This window comes from Spermophilus citellus (assembly GCF_964194105.1).
Source record: "Spermophilus citellus genome assembly, chromosome: 15".
Taxonomy (NCBI): Eukaryota; Metazoa; Chordata; class Mammalia; order Rodentia; family Sciuridae; genus Spermophilus; species Spermophilus citellus.
This window is the reverse complement of record NC_138195.1, coordinates 20,499,942-20,516,303: the sequence shown is the minus strand read 5'-3', so window position 1 is coordinate 20,516,303 and position 16,362 is coordinate 20,499,942. Positions and strand designations below refer to the sequence as shown.

Sequence of the window (16,362 nt, the reverse complement as noted above, 5' to 3'; positions counted from 1 at the left end):
AAAACCCATCCGGCGGCGACAATTAGCAGCGCTTTGTCAATTTGCAGCCCGGGAGTCGCCAGGCCTCTGACAAGGGCGAACCCAAATCCATTCTCTCCTGGAGAAAGAAGGTTTGAGTCTGAGGGGACACGGGGTGAGGTGGGCCGAGTGTTCAAAACACAACCTCTTTTTGGGGGGCTGTTGTTGGTGGCGGTTGTTTCTATCCTCTTTTAAAGAGGAAAAACATTCCCGATGTTTGCTGAGAAATGACGGATTTTTTTTTTTTTTTTACACCACGTGGGCCATTTGTAAGGCCCAATAGACCTATCCAAGTTACTCGCTGTAGACAGCGCTGGAAATAATCAGATTAAGGCCAATTATGCGTGAGATTATAAAGGCGAGTGCTGAGCGGCGGCGCGCGCTGTAGACAGACAGCAAGACATCTGGCCACTTCCCGAGTCACTTCTCTGGTCCTGCGGGCGCCAGCAGCGCCGAGCCCCGCCCGCCGCCAGCCGAACCCCGCGTGCGGACCGGAGGCGGTCACGCTCTGGCCTTCTCGCCAGCCTCCTGCGGAGGTACTCGGGGTTCCCAACCCACTCCCCGGGCCCCTCATACCCGGCCTGGGGGCCGACTGTCTTCCTGGCGGTAGCTGCCGCTGGAGCAGCTGGCCTTGTGCGTTCGCAGGACCGGCTGCGGTGGCCTGGTGCAGGGCTTGCGGCCGGGACCTCTGACAGCCCGAAACCAGACTGCGGGTTTGGTGTTGGGCCTGGGTGAGGGTTCAGCTCTCCGGGAGGTGGACCCTCCCCACCTTGCGGGTTCCTGGCTTGCGACCCGAGGTGCCGCCACCTCCCCTTCGGTCCCCGAAGTGGGCTGAAGGCGCTGGGAGGGGGCTTTTCAAGAGTGGTGCTCTCCGTGCGCCCCTGGGCCGGGTCGGAGCGCAGGCAAGACACTTAGGCTCTGTTGCTGTTTGCTTTGCAGCCAGGCCGGAGCTACGAGCGCCCGTCGGTCCCGCCGCCACCCACCCAAGTCCGGCCGCCTAGTCCATCAGACCGTCGGCGATGTTTTATTTCCACTGTCCGCCACAGCTAGAGGGTGAGTAAGCGCCGCACCCGCGGCTGCTTGGCGAGGCCAAAGCAGAAGCCGGCCAGAAAGGGCCAGAGCGACAGCAGTGCTGGCGGGTGGTGGGGTCCCCACCCTGAGAGGGGCAGCAGCCTGGCAGTGAGTAGGGGCGCCCTTAGCATCTTCCCACAGCATGCTCCATCCCCGTCTCCCGTCCCCCGTAGCCACCTGCCTCCCACCTCCTTCCCCGCCCCGGACCGGCTGCCCCGGGCTTTGCTTGCCGCGGGGAGGGCTGGTCCTCCCAGCACAGATGCTGGTGTCACGCCTCTAATCCGGGCTTCTCTGCCCAGGGGGCTGCATCAATCTTTCACGGTGTTTTGCAAACATCCCGGAAAGCCAAGGCGAGTTGGCCCCCCGCGTCCTGGGCCCCACCGCGAGCAAAGAAGGACCCATTGCTGGGCTGCTGTCACTACAGGCGTTTGGGCGGGAGTGCTCCAAGCCCCCCGCTCGGCTATTCTGGGCGACTTAATGTCAGTCCCTGGCGGCCGAGCTGCCCAGCCTACCACCTGCCCCGTGCCCTACCATGGGTCTTACTCTGCGATTCACTGGGTTTCTGACTCCAAACGCCATCCACGCTCCACTTCTCATTCCCCAGGGCCAGGGTGGGGATCTGGTCTTTGAAGATCTCCAGACCTTAGAAAAAATTTCCCTCAAGATCCCTAGTGTCATCTGCACCTGATTGTTGGGTGGAGGTGGGTGGCGAGAAGGGAACACTTTGAACTTCGGGGTGCCTTCATGCAGGGCCTAGCAGTACCCAGGGTGTGTCCTCTGAAGGTAGAGATTAGTATCCATCAGGACAGCCCCCCACACTGGGCTTGAACAGAGACTTCTTCAGAGATATACTCTGGGGATACTAGGGCTTTTGCAATACTGGAAGCAATTCCAGGACTGGCCTTTTACAACTTACTTCTTTGATTTATTCTTGTTGTGGAACAAGCTTGGAGGCCAAGACATGAAGGGAGGTATGGGGCAGGGCAAAATGTGGTTAGACACTGAGAGATCTCACTGAGGATGCTCCCTCACCTAGCCAGCCTTACCTGGGATATCAGAAAGTTTGTTTTTGTTTCCCTCCCCAAAAGCTCTAAATTGCCCAGCAGGATTTTCTAGAGAAGGCTAATGCAGAGCAGTGTTTAAAAACTGTTATCTCTGTCAGCATTCCTGAAAAGGGAAGGCCATGCATTTGCCTGTATTTCACCTCCTTTTACCACCAATGACTCATGCTGGGTAAGCTTTATGGAAAAGTCAGAGAGGTGCATTGCTTGACATTGTACCCAAAGACTGGAGAAGACCCCCCTATACCCATGGTTGGGGCACCTTCTCTGTGCTTCGGAATCTTGAACTGTTGACTGATTGTCACTGGCAACCACTTTTCCTGGTCAAAGTGGGAAAGGCAGAGGTTTGGACATTTAGCAAGTGGTGGACATTCTGGGTGACCTAAGGGGAAAACCCTGTCTGTAGGGTGGGCTGCAGAAGTGACTTAGGGATAGGCTGGCTCCAGATTTCTCTGTCCTACTTGCTGTGCTCAACTCATCTCAGTCAGCTTACCTTTTCTGCCCACACCCCGGGCATACTTCCTGTTGATACTGATTCTGATGGGTATGACCAGAAGAAAAGGAGATGGGACTTTAAGCACCTTTCCCTTTGTAGGCATGTTTCCATGCAAATTTGGCAGGAAGGGGAGTTTCAGTTTAGTTTAGATTAGTGTTATTGGTGGAAAGATGATCTGCTCTAAATGGAAAAGCTGAGGACAGACTTTGGGAATGTGGCATCTTACAGCCGATCAACTTTTTAATTTCATTTTTTAAAATTGTTTTTCCAGAGACTTTCAAGAGAGAGCAAAACATGGCCCATAATGTCACTTCTCAGATATTTTTGCTGATATTAAATTTAAAAGTACTACATGTACCTACATGAGAAGTACGAATAGAACAGAAACCTACACTTCAGCCAGTGAAATCCTCCTCTATGATTTTTTCCTAAAGGCACCTGCTCCTGTGGGTTTTTTATAATTCCTTGAAGAAAAAAACATGCTTTCTTCCTCATTTATGTCTTTTTCTCTCTATATGTTATGCCTTATTTGCGTTGAGATCATACTGTTGCAGCATTTTGCAGTTTGCTTTTTTTTTTTTAACCTCATAACGTATGTTGGGGATTTTTCCATGCCAATGTATGTGGATCTACTGATTTATTTTAGACAGCTGTATAATATTCCATTATATCTTGTGAACAAAATGTTTACCGATGGACGCTTTGGCTGTTTCTTTTTTCTTTTTTTTCCCTCAGTTACAGTGTTTCCAGGCACATTCTTGTCTGTCCTTTTTTTGGCACACTTTTGAAGTATATTAATAGATTAATACCTGTATATACTCTTAAACTTTTGATGGCTCTTGTCAAGTTACCTTCGAATAAGGCCAAAACAATTGATATTTCTAAATGATGAGTGAGTGTAACCAACTTAAATTTTTTTTGCCTAAATCATGAAAATAGTATTTCATTATTTTGTTGCATTTTAAGTATATGTGAGGTTAACATTTTCACAACATTTATCAACCATTCTGTGTATTTTTAAGTAAAAAGCCTGTTCACATCCCTTCTTCTTTTCTAATAGGTTGTCAATTTTTCATTATTAAATTGATGAAGTTGTACTTTTTTAGGATTCAATGCAACATTCCACAATACGATGTTACATGTATAATTGTGAAATAATAGACAACAAGGTATAAATTAGAAGACTGGGAAAGATTCTGATTGGAGACCTCAGAGACTGCATTCTGTCCTCCCCAGTCAAGTGCTTTGTTCCAAAAGGAGACAATTGAGCTTTTTGCAAAGTAATGGAAAAAAGACTGATTTGAGACTGCCCCCTTTTAATTTCCAATGAGCTGGAAAGAAATATTTCTAACTAGGGTTTTGAGGAAGAATGCAGTTTGGGCAGGAAGATTTAGTGGGGGAGAGAAAGGATGTATTCTGGCAAAGGATGTGGCTCTGGAGGGTAAAATAATACCTAGCAGGGACCTCCTTTAGTAGATGGAATTTTAAAAAGCCCAGGGGACTTGGCTTCCTCGGGACCGAGGTCCTTCTGAGGGATGTTGTCTGGGCTTGGGAGCTCCTGATGCTGAATGTGCAGTGACTCTGAGCACGGGCTCCTGGCAGGTAATGTGTTCACTGGTTAATGGAAACTTGCTCATTTGTTTTCCTAAGAAGCCATTGTGGACTATCAAGTAAATAGCGCACATTTGGAAAATGATCTGAATGCACATTTGGGGCCAAACTCTGTTCTGGCTTTATCATGAGCTTTGGAGGCTTCTGGGCAGGACAACGTCTTTCTTTTCTAGGGAAGTGAGAGCAGTAGGTGCTTTATAAGGCCTGACTGGAGAGTGAGTGTCTTTTGAGAGTGGCCCTGTTTGTGTCTGCTTGGCATTCAAAGCAGTCGCTATTGGTACAGGTCTTTTGTTAACTGACATCTTATATAACAGATCCACTATGGTGCTGATGAGCTGTGACGAACGGTAATTAATATTCATTTATAAACTTCTTACTCCTTGCGTTTTTGCACTTCTAGGAGAAAAGTGCTGTGAAAAGCGCTTGGTGCTTTCTTTCTTCCCTCAGCTTCCCCCATCCTCAGTCCTTAACCCTTGTTGGTAATAGAAACAGGGGAAAATGACTAACAGGCGAGCAAAAGACAGACAGACGTACAGCCTCCTATTAAAGGGTCTGAGGTGGGCGGGTGAGATGAAGGCACATTGGACAAGGTGCAGCTGGGGGCTGGAGGGCAGATAAAGGTTCTGCCTCAAGCCAGTGACCCCTCCTGGATCCGAATCCAGAGTGCACTTGGCCATCTTGGGGATTAAGGTCATTGCTGCCCCATGCAATAGAGACAGCTGGGCCTAAAGTCAAAGGTTTTTGGAAGAGAGAGAGAATAGGAGAGAGTGGAAAAGAGAGTAGAAAGAGATATTATTCTCTTAAGAGAAGCAGAGAAAAACACTTTGGGATAGATGGACCCTCTCTGGAAGGGGTGGGCAGGTGTCCTGTGAGTGAGCTTGCAATGCTGGCCTCTGTAGAGAGAAGGGGCTCTCTGAGGACTGAGGGGCCCTTGCTCGGGCTGATTCAGTTTGTTCCCAGTAGGCACTGCACCTTTTGGCAACCACTCTACGGGGGATTTTGATGATGGGTTTCTGCGAAGAAAACAGCGAAGGAACCGGACGACCTTCACCCTTCAGCAGGTAACAAGATCCATCCCCAGTTCTCAGAATCGGTTACCTCCTGCCTCCGTGAAGTCAGAGCTGAGCAACTTCTTGTCGTTCAAAATAAGGCCAACTGATTGTGTTAATGGATCTTTTCATTTTATTTTTTCTTTTTATTTTCTTTTTATTTCACAATTTATGAATCAAGGAATATGTCCAGGGGAGGGTAGCTGACTTTGTCTTGTGATTCCAGGAAGAGGCCACAGTGATCTCTACCATCGGTCTTAAGTTGATGACGTGGGACATATCCCAGGTCAACACACAATAACCCTTTGAGGAAGGCAGGTCACACCTTCTGACCCCAAGTAGACAGATGGGAAAACTGGGACCCATGAAGTTGACTGACTCATAGATGGAATTGTCGCCACAGGTGGAAGGGCTACCACCGGAATCTTGGTTTTGTATTTCCCAGGGTTGAGTTTTTCCCCTGAGATGGGTCTCTGTTCTGTTCCTGAACAAAGTGGAGCCGTTGTGAAGGTGACCTACAAACCTCTACGAGGTTTCTATGGGATTGGCCTGGGGAGGGCTTCTACAAGTAGATTTCATTCTCTGTGTCCCATGGCGAAAGCTACGCAAATTACTCTGTAAAGCCACCTCTAGTTTTTTAATTCCTAGGACAATATTTAAATGTAAATGCAAGAAATATTCCTACTTCTCTCATTTCCACTTCTTGGGAGAACACTGAGGTTGTCATTAAGTCTGAATTCCTAAGTCATCTGGGATTGAAATTCTCATTCTGCGGAATCCATTCAAGGAGCTCTTTTCTCTATCTCCTTCCTTCATTGGATCTGTGAAACTGCTTCCTCACCGCTCGTAGCAGCCTTGAAATGTGCATCTGCTTCCCCTCACCTAGCCGCAGCCTCTCACCAGTAAATATTTTTTCCCTTTTACCAGCTGGAAGCTCTCGAGGCAGTCTTTGCCCAAACACACTACCCAGATGTCTTCACCAGAGAAGAGCTAGCCATGAAAATAAACCTCACAGAAGCCAGAGTGCAGGTAAACCTTCTTTTTAATTATTTAACTCTCTAATATTAAAACTGGCAAACTTTTTTTTTTTTTGACATCATGACTGCAGAGTGCACATTTGGCCAAAGAAAGCAAATGAAGACTATCTGTCATTTTCATGATGCACTTTAATAACATCAACATAATGTGGAATATTAGATTAGGTTGATTAATCGGTCATTCATAATTAACTAGTGATAATGTTCTACACTAATTTGTCCGCGTCTCTAAGGTACTAAATTACATCAATGCACATCCATTTCCTTGCTTTGGAAAAAAAAAAAGCTGAGATGCTATTCTCAAAGCAGATCTGACTGCTCTGGGGTGAGGCCGGTCAATTGCAGAGAACCGGCGTTTTCAGATGGGAAGCAGGATAGGATCTGCTTTCCAGAAATTGCATCATATCCAACTTTTCCCCTGCACGTGGACTCTTTCAGCAAAGTGGATCCGAAGAATGCGTGCAATTTAAAAATCTTTAAACAGTGCAGTGAAAGGGCTGAGCCGAGATGAGCACAGGCTGTGTGAAGCGCCTCCAAGCAGGATTTCTTTTTCGAAGCTACACAGTGATTATGTTTAAGCGCACAAACCCGCCGAGCCCAGCAGATGTGCCCGAGTGCGAGAAGAACAGATTCACAGTGCTGCCTCTCCGGGCGAGCTATTCTTTGAGCACAATTATATATTCATTTTATTTATGGGGTTTCCTCCATGCTGTTTCTGTTCTTTTTTATGTAGGGGCTTGGGGTTAAGACTATGCAAAGATCTAATTGTAGGAAATATAATAGTTTGCTTTCGGTTCCCCTGGGTCATGTTAGTATCTCTTAAAAACCAATGGCTGAAGAGAGATAATGGAATTCTGAGCAGTAAATTGGGGGTTGTAAACAAATTATTTCCCCTATAATCAGATTATGTGATCCTGATTATTAAATCTGAACATGAATCATTGGTCATATGCGGGCAAATTAAACTGATTATTATTTGGAAATGAAAATCTTCTTTGGCCAGGATACCGTCTATCGTTTCTTTTTTTAATGCTAGCTTGCCAATAGCTGCCTAAAGACTGAACTGCAAATTGAGATAAATGACACAATTATTGAACATTCAGAAGTGGAAGATCATAACTTCTCCCTGAAAGGTGCAAGGGTAAGATAGGGGTGGTGACAATTAAAGCTGGGAATTGTTGTCCAGGCTGTTGTTAGCTATTATGCAGCCAGACAATGGCTGCGAAGCATTTGTTTAGTGAGCTTCCGTGTGGGGACACGGGCTTCGGTGGCGGGAAGGGAGATGTGTTTACATTTATACCCCTTGCTCATTCAAATATGATTAATGTTCTATAAAGCAGGGTCTTAATCGAAGCTGATGTTGTCAAACAATAACTAAATAGGGAAATAAACGACTCCATCATGCTCTTTCCTCAGAAGCAGGCGAACTGTCAGTGCAAAGTCATTAAAATATGATAATGAAAAATAGCTCAATTAAATGTTGTTATAGCTGTGACCTTCATTCAATTAAGACGCAAGAAAGTGTCTGCATTTTGCTTTGCATTTAACTGCCCTAAATTTAGAATATAGATAAAATCATTATTCAATGGTTGCTGATATGTGCAATTAAAAGCCAACTCGATTAAAAAAAGAAAGAAAGAAACCCAGTTAAAGGAGAATGAAAATGAAGAGATAGGGTGGGTTGGCAGAGGGCTCAGCCTGGAGGACCCAGGCTGTCTTCCTGGCCAGTGTGCTGGCCAGGGCAGAAGGAGAGGAGGCCCCCAAGCCCAGCCCTGAATCAGAGGGAGGCCTAGCCAATTTTTTTTTTTATTTTTATTTTTTATAAAGTCAAAGATTGTCTCCCAGGAGAGGAGAGGAGAGGAGAGGAGAGGAGAGGAGAGGAGAGGTTTTGCTGGATGCACTAAAGACAGTGGGATTTGGGTACCTTAGGGTATACCTTGAGTTGGATTTACCGGCTTCTATGCAGCCCGTCCTTCTGCAAAAGCAGTTTGGTTTTTAAGGCTTAAAAATCCTAACACCCGCCCCCCCCCCCCCCCCAAGAAGGTGCTTAAGTCAAGGTGAATCACAAGCCTCCTGCTGACTTGAGGATACCAGAGATGATGACACTAGCTAATACTCATTGAGTGATCGATTGTTATGTGCCAGGTACTGTGTTCAGTGTTTTACATGTGTGTTAACCTTACTAACGAAGCTTGGGGTTGCTGTTATCATTGTCCTCGAAACAGTTTGAATCATGGTCCTGAGCCAAGTTACTGGGCTTCACATTGTGGATTTGTCATTTGCCATCTGGACAACCTTGGGCATGTTAATTAACCTCTCTGTGCTTAATTCCCTATCTGTAAAATGGGGACAGCAGGACTACTTACCTCATAGGGTTGCAGTGGGTCTAAATCGAGGCCCAGAATTCTAAATCATGGCCGACTCCAGAGTCAGGGATTCTATTAGGTGCACTGAGCTGGTCATGAACTTGTGATGATTTCGAAGTTAGACGACAGGTATGAGACCAGATACACCCAGGCCTCAGCCTGTTGGATGACTGAATGAGTCTTTTTGATGAGAAGGCCTGGAGTGGTGTTTTCCAAGCTGCTTTGACCATGATCCCCCAGCAGTAAATAAATGGATTCCGGGCAACACAGCTCTGAGAATCTCCACAAGGCAATACTTTTACCCTTCCTGTGGGCAATGCATTTAAATACTTTCTATTATTTAACATTCATTCTTGAAACATGCCTGTCATAAGCTTGGAAGCTGATCCAACCCATCCATGGGACAGAAGCTCAGTTCAGAGAGTACAAAGTAGGCAGGGGCTGCAGGGTGAGCCGTGGGCACCTGCTGGGGGTCTAGACCTTCACATGGGGTTCTGGCTCCTCCCTCTTTTCTGATTTTATGCTTTCCTTGGGGTATGTTTCCCATTCTGACTTAGGTTTGGTTCCAGAACCGAAGAGCCAAGTGGAGGAAAACAGAGAGAGGGGCCTCCGACCAGGAACCAGGTGCCAAGGAACCCATGGCAGAGGTGACGCCACCACCAGTGAGAAACATCAACTCCCCGTCCCCTGGGGACCAGGGCCGGAACAAGAAAGAGGCGCTGGAGGCCCAGCAGAGGTGAGACCAGCTGGACCTGGGGCCCAGGGAGCTCAGGCAGCTCCACAGACACACGAGGGTACTCAATGAAAATTTCTATCTTTGCCAGCCTGGGGCGAACTGTGGGTCCTGCTGGTCCTTTCTTCCCCTCCTGCTTGCCAGGGACCCTCCTGAACACCGCCACCTACGCCCAGGCCTTGTCACACGTGGCCTCCCTGAAGGGTGAGTTTGGCTCTGCTTGGCGGGTGTGGTCTCATGGGGAGGGTGGAGTCTGACTGGCCTGTTGTTTTGGCTCTGCTGATCCTCATACCCCAAACAACTGGGCTCCCATCTTCTCCTGTCAATCACAGTTGGGGTCACAGACACAGCTCCATACTTGCTATCTTGCTTGGTTTCTACATAGAGTTCTACATGCATGTGGATGTTGCTGTTAAGGGTCAATGACAGAGGGCTTGTCCTAGAGGTGATTACTTCAAAAGTGACCATTCCATGTTCATACCTTCCCCATTCCCTCTGGCAGCATTTTTAGGTGCTAGCCTGCAGCTTATGGGGGAAGCCTGGGGAGGGAAACCATCTCTATTTCTCAGGACCCTTTCTCATATGTGCAGCTAGTTCACTTGCTTTCCCTTGGGACTCCTGAGACCAGAGGTCCAAAGTCTGAGGATTTGTGGCTTTCCAAGATTTGCTCTCTTCTCAGTGACTGTTGTTATACAAAGGCTGAAAATCATTAGGGTTGTTTTTCAGGCCCAGAGAGAGAAATCCCTGCAGGACTGTCCCTTGGGGATTTCTAGGGTACATTTCCTGATGAAAAGACCCATCAGTGGCTCTTAATTCCTTGTCACAAACTTATTTGTCCAATGATCAGGCTGGAGAGCTATACTGGCCAGGAAAATGTTGAACCCCAGTGGCTTTTGGGGGGAGTAAGAGTGCCTGCACCCCATCTCCTAAATCCCCAGTGACAAACAAGCCCTGACTCCCTCTAGGTTTTTCCCTGTTGGTGGGCAGTGGGAGAGGCCTCCTTAAGGTGTCTGCTGCTTGTCATGTGCTAGAGATGACTTTTCATTGCCAGACACCACAGAGTGTGGCATTCTGCACTGCAATATGGAGGCCAAAGGAGAACGTGATGAGATCTCCCTAGGGAGTCTGTGAGAAGGAGAGAAGGGCATTGTAGGTATAGGGAGCAGCATGTGCAAAGATTACCAGGTGTGGGGAGGAGAACCAGGCTTGACTGGAGAATGGCTGCTATCCTGGGTGTCCAGAGATAAGGTGGAGGGTGCCTGGCAAGGGCTAGGGCTCAAAGGCCCTGGATGCCAGTCCTGGGTCTGGGCTTTCCGCTGTTGGAGGTGGAGTGCTGAGGCCTGGAGACACTTTGTAGTGGTCCAGGCAGCTGGGTGAATCCCCTCCCTTAGTTTACTGATGTGGGTGGATGAGGCTCAAATCCAGACCCCTCCCACCAGCACTTCCTTCAGCTTCAGGGCCCAATGCTCCTGGGGCTCTGCACAACCTCCCTCCCCTGCAGCCTCAGCACATGTTCACAGGACACAGTAGTCTGCTTTGGAACTATAGGTTAAGATCCCTAATTTAAAAATCTGAAATCCCAAATGCTTTCAAATCTGAAACATGTTGTCAACACGTCACCACAAGTAGAAAAGTCCACACTTGACCTCATGTGATGGGTTGTGGTAAAAATACAGACACAATAAAAACACTGTGAATGTTTCCCTTAGGCCAAGTGCATGAGGTATAACATAAATGAATTTTGTGTTTAGACTTGGGTCTTGTCCTGTCCCCAATATATATCATTTACACACATACATATGTATGTAAATATTCCAAAATCTGAAAAATATCTTAAATCCAAACACTTTTGGTGCCAAGCATTTTAGATAAGGAATACTCAACCTGTGCAGAGGTGGGGTTGACCAACTGGAAGGGAGTCCCAGAAGGGGACTGATTACCAGTGGGATTTGGGAATTATCTGAGGGCTGGTCTTAGCAAGGAGTAATTCTACAGCTGTGCCCTTAACAAACCTTGTCTTCTGAGCTGAGCGTGGTGGCCCATGCCTGGGATTCACCCAGCTGCATGACAAGCTATTCAGGAGGCTGAAGCAGGAGGATTGCAAGTTTTCGGCAAACCTCAGGAACTTAGTAAGGCCTTGTCTCAAAATAAAAAATAAAATGGGCTGGGGATGCAGCTCAGTGGTAAATAGCCCATGGATTCAATTACCTCTTCACCTCCACTGTCACCGTCCCCAGCTACCCTCCAAACCAAAAATGAAAAAAACAACAAAACCTGTCTGCTTTGGTGAGGGCCAGCTCAGGGCAACATTTTTTTTTTTTAAAGAGAGAGAGAGAGAGAGAGAGAGAGAGAGAGAGAGAGAGAGAGAGAGAAATTTTTAATATTTATTTTTTAGTTCTCGGCGGACACAACATCTTTGTTGGTATGTGGTGCTGAGGATTGAACCCGGGCCACACGCATGCCAGGCGAGCGTGCTACCGCTTGAGCCACATCCCCAGCCCCAGGGCAACACTTTTTAATACATGGTTTTTGCCTGCCCCACTCTGACCCCACAAGTAGGAGGTGATTCACATGTTTGCTTGTCCTGGTATCCCTTGGGGCATCTCTGCGAAGCCAAACTGAGGCCCTGATGGAAGCCCATAGTGTCTGGAGGTGGGTCTTGAGGGCTAGACTTCAGGGCAGGGAGGTTGGGAGAAGCCAAGGGCAGCAAGTGAGAGGGAGACAGAGTGGGACTTACGTCTCCCCTGTCTTGTGGGAGCCCCTGGCTCGGCATCGATGCCAGGGCAGAAACAAGGTTACTGGGGGCGCTACTGCAGAACTGGATCAGCCATTTACACATCCATCCATTCTCCCTTCTCCCCAGCTTCCTTCCTGAAGCCCTTTTGTCTGGGCTGTGACCCTGGAACCTGCCCTGTGCCTGCCTTTGGAAATGATCATTCCTTGGCTGCTGCCAGCCTGGGGGTGTGTGAGCCATACAGAGGTGGCAGAAATCACAGAGTGCTCACCAGAATTGGGCACATCTTTGTGCATTTTAAGGGTCCTGTTTGGGTAGCCTGCTGTATCCCAGTGAGGCACCCTTCCTGACTATAGTCAGGGGACAGCAAGGTTTGTTGGTGCTGTCAACAGGCTGAGATGTTTCCAGAACCAGGCAAGCCATGCGTAAAGTGAGCCAAGAGCTGGTAGAGACCTGGACTCATCCATTTATCTCCCAGTTCCCTGTGTAGACATTTTCTCCTGGTTCCTGCCCATGGAGGCAGGTGAGAATTGGGTCAAAAATTTCCTTTTCTTTTTCTTTCTCCCTGCTTCTCTCCTACCTTTCCTTCCTTCCTTCCTTCCTCCCTCCCTCTTTCCTTCCTTCCTTCCTTCCTTCCTTCCTTCCTTCCTTCTTTCCTTCCTTCCTTCCTTCCTTCCTTCCTTCCTCAGGCCTTCACACATCCCAGGCATTGTCTTTGTGGGTACGTGTGGTCTTTGCCTTCCCCAATACAAAAGAGTTCTTGCTCACTTTTCTGGAAACACAGGGTCCTTTTGGTGTATTTGTCCTTTTCCCATTTTTGAGAGGCACAGGGCTGGGCTGGGGGTGGGGGTTTCTTCCATCCCTCCCATCTCTGCTTTCTGAGCTCTTCTCTGTGCACACCTACCTCCTCCTCAGCCTCCTTCCTCCAACAAAGCATTTCTCTGGGCTCATCCTGACACTCTGGCTCTGTCCCCTTGGCTTTCCAGGACAGCTGGCTTTTCATCTCCAGAGAGCTAAGCCATGATGGAAAGGAGGGAAAAGATCACAGAAAATCCTCTCTTGTTCTGCCAGACAATCTCATGTCTTAGACTCACTTGATTCTCATGGTGACATAGTGCTAGGAGGGGACCTATAGTCAGATGGCTAGAGAATAGAGCTGAGAGTTCTGAGATGATAGCTGATATGGGTTGGGGTATCTTTGCTTTCTAAAAGCACCTGACCCCACTGTGGGGGCCCTTCTGGAAATGAGATGTTCTGACCTGGAAATCCTGGAGCTAGGGCTAAGTCAGCTCGTTGGCTCTACTTCTCTCTAAGCCAGGTGGTGCTGTAGCCTCAAAAGGTATGTTTGGGGAAAATCACAGGACACAGCTGCAAGTTGGCTTCTGAACACCCCTGGGATTCGATGCTCAATTGTTTTGAGGGTCACCTGTTAAGGACTTTGGTACCAGAACAGCTTCCTTGCACCTTATGTCCTATGTCCTTTTCTTTTCACCAAGCTCCAGAAATTAAGTGAACAGTCCTATCTGGGCCCAGGAGAGGAGCCAGCCCAATTTTCTAGGGCCTGGCTCAGTCCCGGGAGCTCTGAGCTGAAACCCAGGCTCCAAGCTGAAACCCAGGCTCCCTCACCCTGCCTGTACCCCCAAATGCTGGGCAGAACTATTGACTCAAGCTGTGCTTCTCTTGGGCCTGAACTCTGCTTCTAGGAGCTTCTGATCAGTTAGAAGACTGCTTCAGCTCCCTGGGTGGAGCATCATGCAGGCTGGTGCCCTCTTAAAATATGAGAAATTGAGGTTCAGGGCAGGGAATGTACTTGCTCAGACCTCACTGATTCAGCTAGATCTCCCTTGGGAGATCTAGGCTGCTCTCCTTAACCTCCTGATGTGCCCTTTTTTACAGACACCACTTATTTTTTCATTCCTCTGAGTGAGCACCTACTGGTAGGGGGAGTAATGAGAAGCCTTGACATTCACCCTGTTTCTGCAGCACATGAGGACAGCTGAGTCCTCTAGAGGAAGGTTGTCGGGACTCAGGCCCACTAGAGATCAGGATCAATGAGAGCAGAGCCCCTTGGCCCTTTCTAGTTCAAAGATCCAACCTGCTTCTCCAGGCCTGTGGTAACTGGCGACGGAGCTAGAAGCAGTGAATCTAAGCTAATTTCAGCTCCTACACCAAAAATGGTACCTGTGTCTTTCCCTAGGATGTGTCCTACATGGTTCACATAGCCCAGAAAGCCTATGTAACTAGGTAGGCACCTGAATTCTGGCTTAGCAGTAGACACCACTCTGGGTGCTGCTCTCCTGAGATTGAGGATCTGAGCTATGGCTGCCTGGGCTGCATCAGCCCCCTAGTCAAAGTGAGAGCAAACGCAGGGCTACGAACACCCAGGACAAGATCTGTTCTTCCAGTGAGTACCTGGAGCACCTGGACTAGTAGTCTCAGGGCTAACTGCCCAAAGATCATTGTGTATAGTTACAGAGCCAAGACTCTGGGTTGGGGGTACGTCTTTTGGTTCTAGGCATTGTGATGGTATGAGGTCCTTGCCTTATAAACATTAAGAAAGCCCCCTGGAGTGTTTGTGAGATGGCTTAGCGCTTGCTGAGATGGCCGAGTTCCTTTAAGTAGTGGTCCCTGAAGTCCTTAGATGTTTTAAGTTAGTTTGGGGGGTCTTCACTTGCCTGGAAGTTCTTTGGCTTTGAAAGTCTTCTGAAAATGAGAATGCTCTTGGATCTTATAGTGGTCCCTTGGTATCTTCAGGGAATTTGTTCCAGAACCCCCTCATATACCAAAATCTGCAGAAGGTCACTTCCCTTATATAGAATGGTTTAGCATTTGTACATAACTGATGCATATACTTAATCACCTCTAGATTTCTTATGATACCTAATACAATGTAAATTCTGCATAAATAGTTGTTATTGAGAATAATGACAAGACAAAAAGGGTCTGTGCATGTTCAGAACAGATGCAGTTTTTTTTTAAATTATTTTATTGTTGGTTGTTCAAAACATTACATAGTTCTTAATATACCATATTTCACAGATTGATTCAAGTGGGTTATGAACTCCCATTTTTACCCTGTATACAGATTGCAGTTTTTGTCCTCAAATGTTTTCCATTCATGCCCAGTTGAATTCATGAATGTGGAACCCGAGGATATGAAGGGCTGATGGTGTTGGCTGTCAGTTCCCTGAACAAATGGCACTAGAGTGAGGAAAAGGGGAAGTAGAGGCCATCAATAGTACAGAGAGATGCACTCCGCCCACCCTTCTCAGCCCACTGAACTCTCAGGGCTCAGCACAGGTTGGTGACCACCAAACCCACTTCTAATGTGAGTGGGGTGGACAGGTTAGGCCCCAGCGGCTCAGTGTCTGTGGCCCAGTATTTTCCTGTGAGCTGACTCTTCCATCCAAGATGAATATTTTTGAAAAACTCCATGGAGCATCTAGACTTTATACTCTTACATTTAGATCACTGGGTGGAAGAGTGTCCCAGAAAATATGAAGGTGATCATGTCTCATGTCTCAGTCACTTGCGGAGCTGTGACACACAGACTGGAAAGTCGTCATCAGAAAACTCTGGATGGTGATTTTCTTAGGGAATTAGGCTGATTTTCATTCCTTGGAAATACCCACTAAAGGCAGGGTCTGGGGTTCAGGGCAGCTTTTGAGAGCTGGGGAAGCCAAGGTCCAGCTGGAGGTCACCTCTTACTCTCTCTGGAAAATCCCCACAGCTCAGCATTGCCATGCACACACAGAGGCTTGACCTCGTGACTCATCCTCAGGTCAGGAGAATAAGGGCCCAAACCTTCCTGTGCTTTGCCTTCTACTACAGCACCATAGTCTTGTGCTAGAGGTTTTGCTCTGTGGCTAGCCAGGTTTCTGGGCTTCGTTAGGGTGGCTGAGAGGCAATTTGGGGGTTGTACTCCTGGGGATCCTTACATAGGAGGCTGTTAGAGTGTGCTGGAAGGTGTGTGCTTGGGAAGAATGTGACTCTGCAGGGCAGTTGGGAGCTTAGGTAATGGGGAGCAGGGGATGGATAGAAGGTGGGGGAGTTGCAGCCCTTGATGGACAGGAGATTATGGCCCTTCCAGTGCAGTAGCCAGTTGGAGCATGCACAGGTGCAGGTGTGACAGACCAGCTTCCAGGCTCATTGGGCAGGCCCCTGGACAAGCAGAGGGATGTCCCCC

General features: G+C 47.9%; 1 protein-coding gene across 1 annotated transcript in view; it reads left to right on the top strand.

Moving 5' to 3' along the window:
• Positions 1–478: 478 nt before the first annotated feature.
• DRGX (dorsal root ganglia homeobox) overlaps positions 479–16,362 on the top strand; it is a 28,508-nt gene continuing 12,624 nt past the window's right edge. Inside the window, exons 1-6 of the mRNA XM_081268517.1 lie at positions 479–554; positions 958–1,071; positions 5,221–5,318; positions 6,234–6,335; positions 9,267–9,445; positions 9,534–9,646. Of these exons, the coding sequence (XP_081124643.1) occupies positions 1,038–1,071; positions 5,221–5,318; positions 6,234–6,335; positions 9,267–9,445; positions 9,534–9,646 (526 nt within the window). The 5' untranslated portion in view covers positions 479–554; positions 958–1,037. The remainder of the gene's footprint in view (positions 555–957; positions 1,072–5,220; positions 5,319–6,233; positions 6,336–9,266; positions 9,446–9,533; positions 9,647–16,362) is intronic.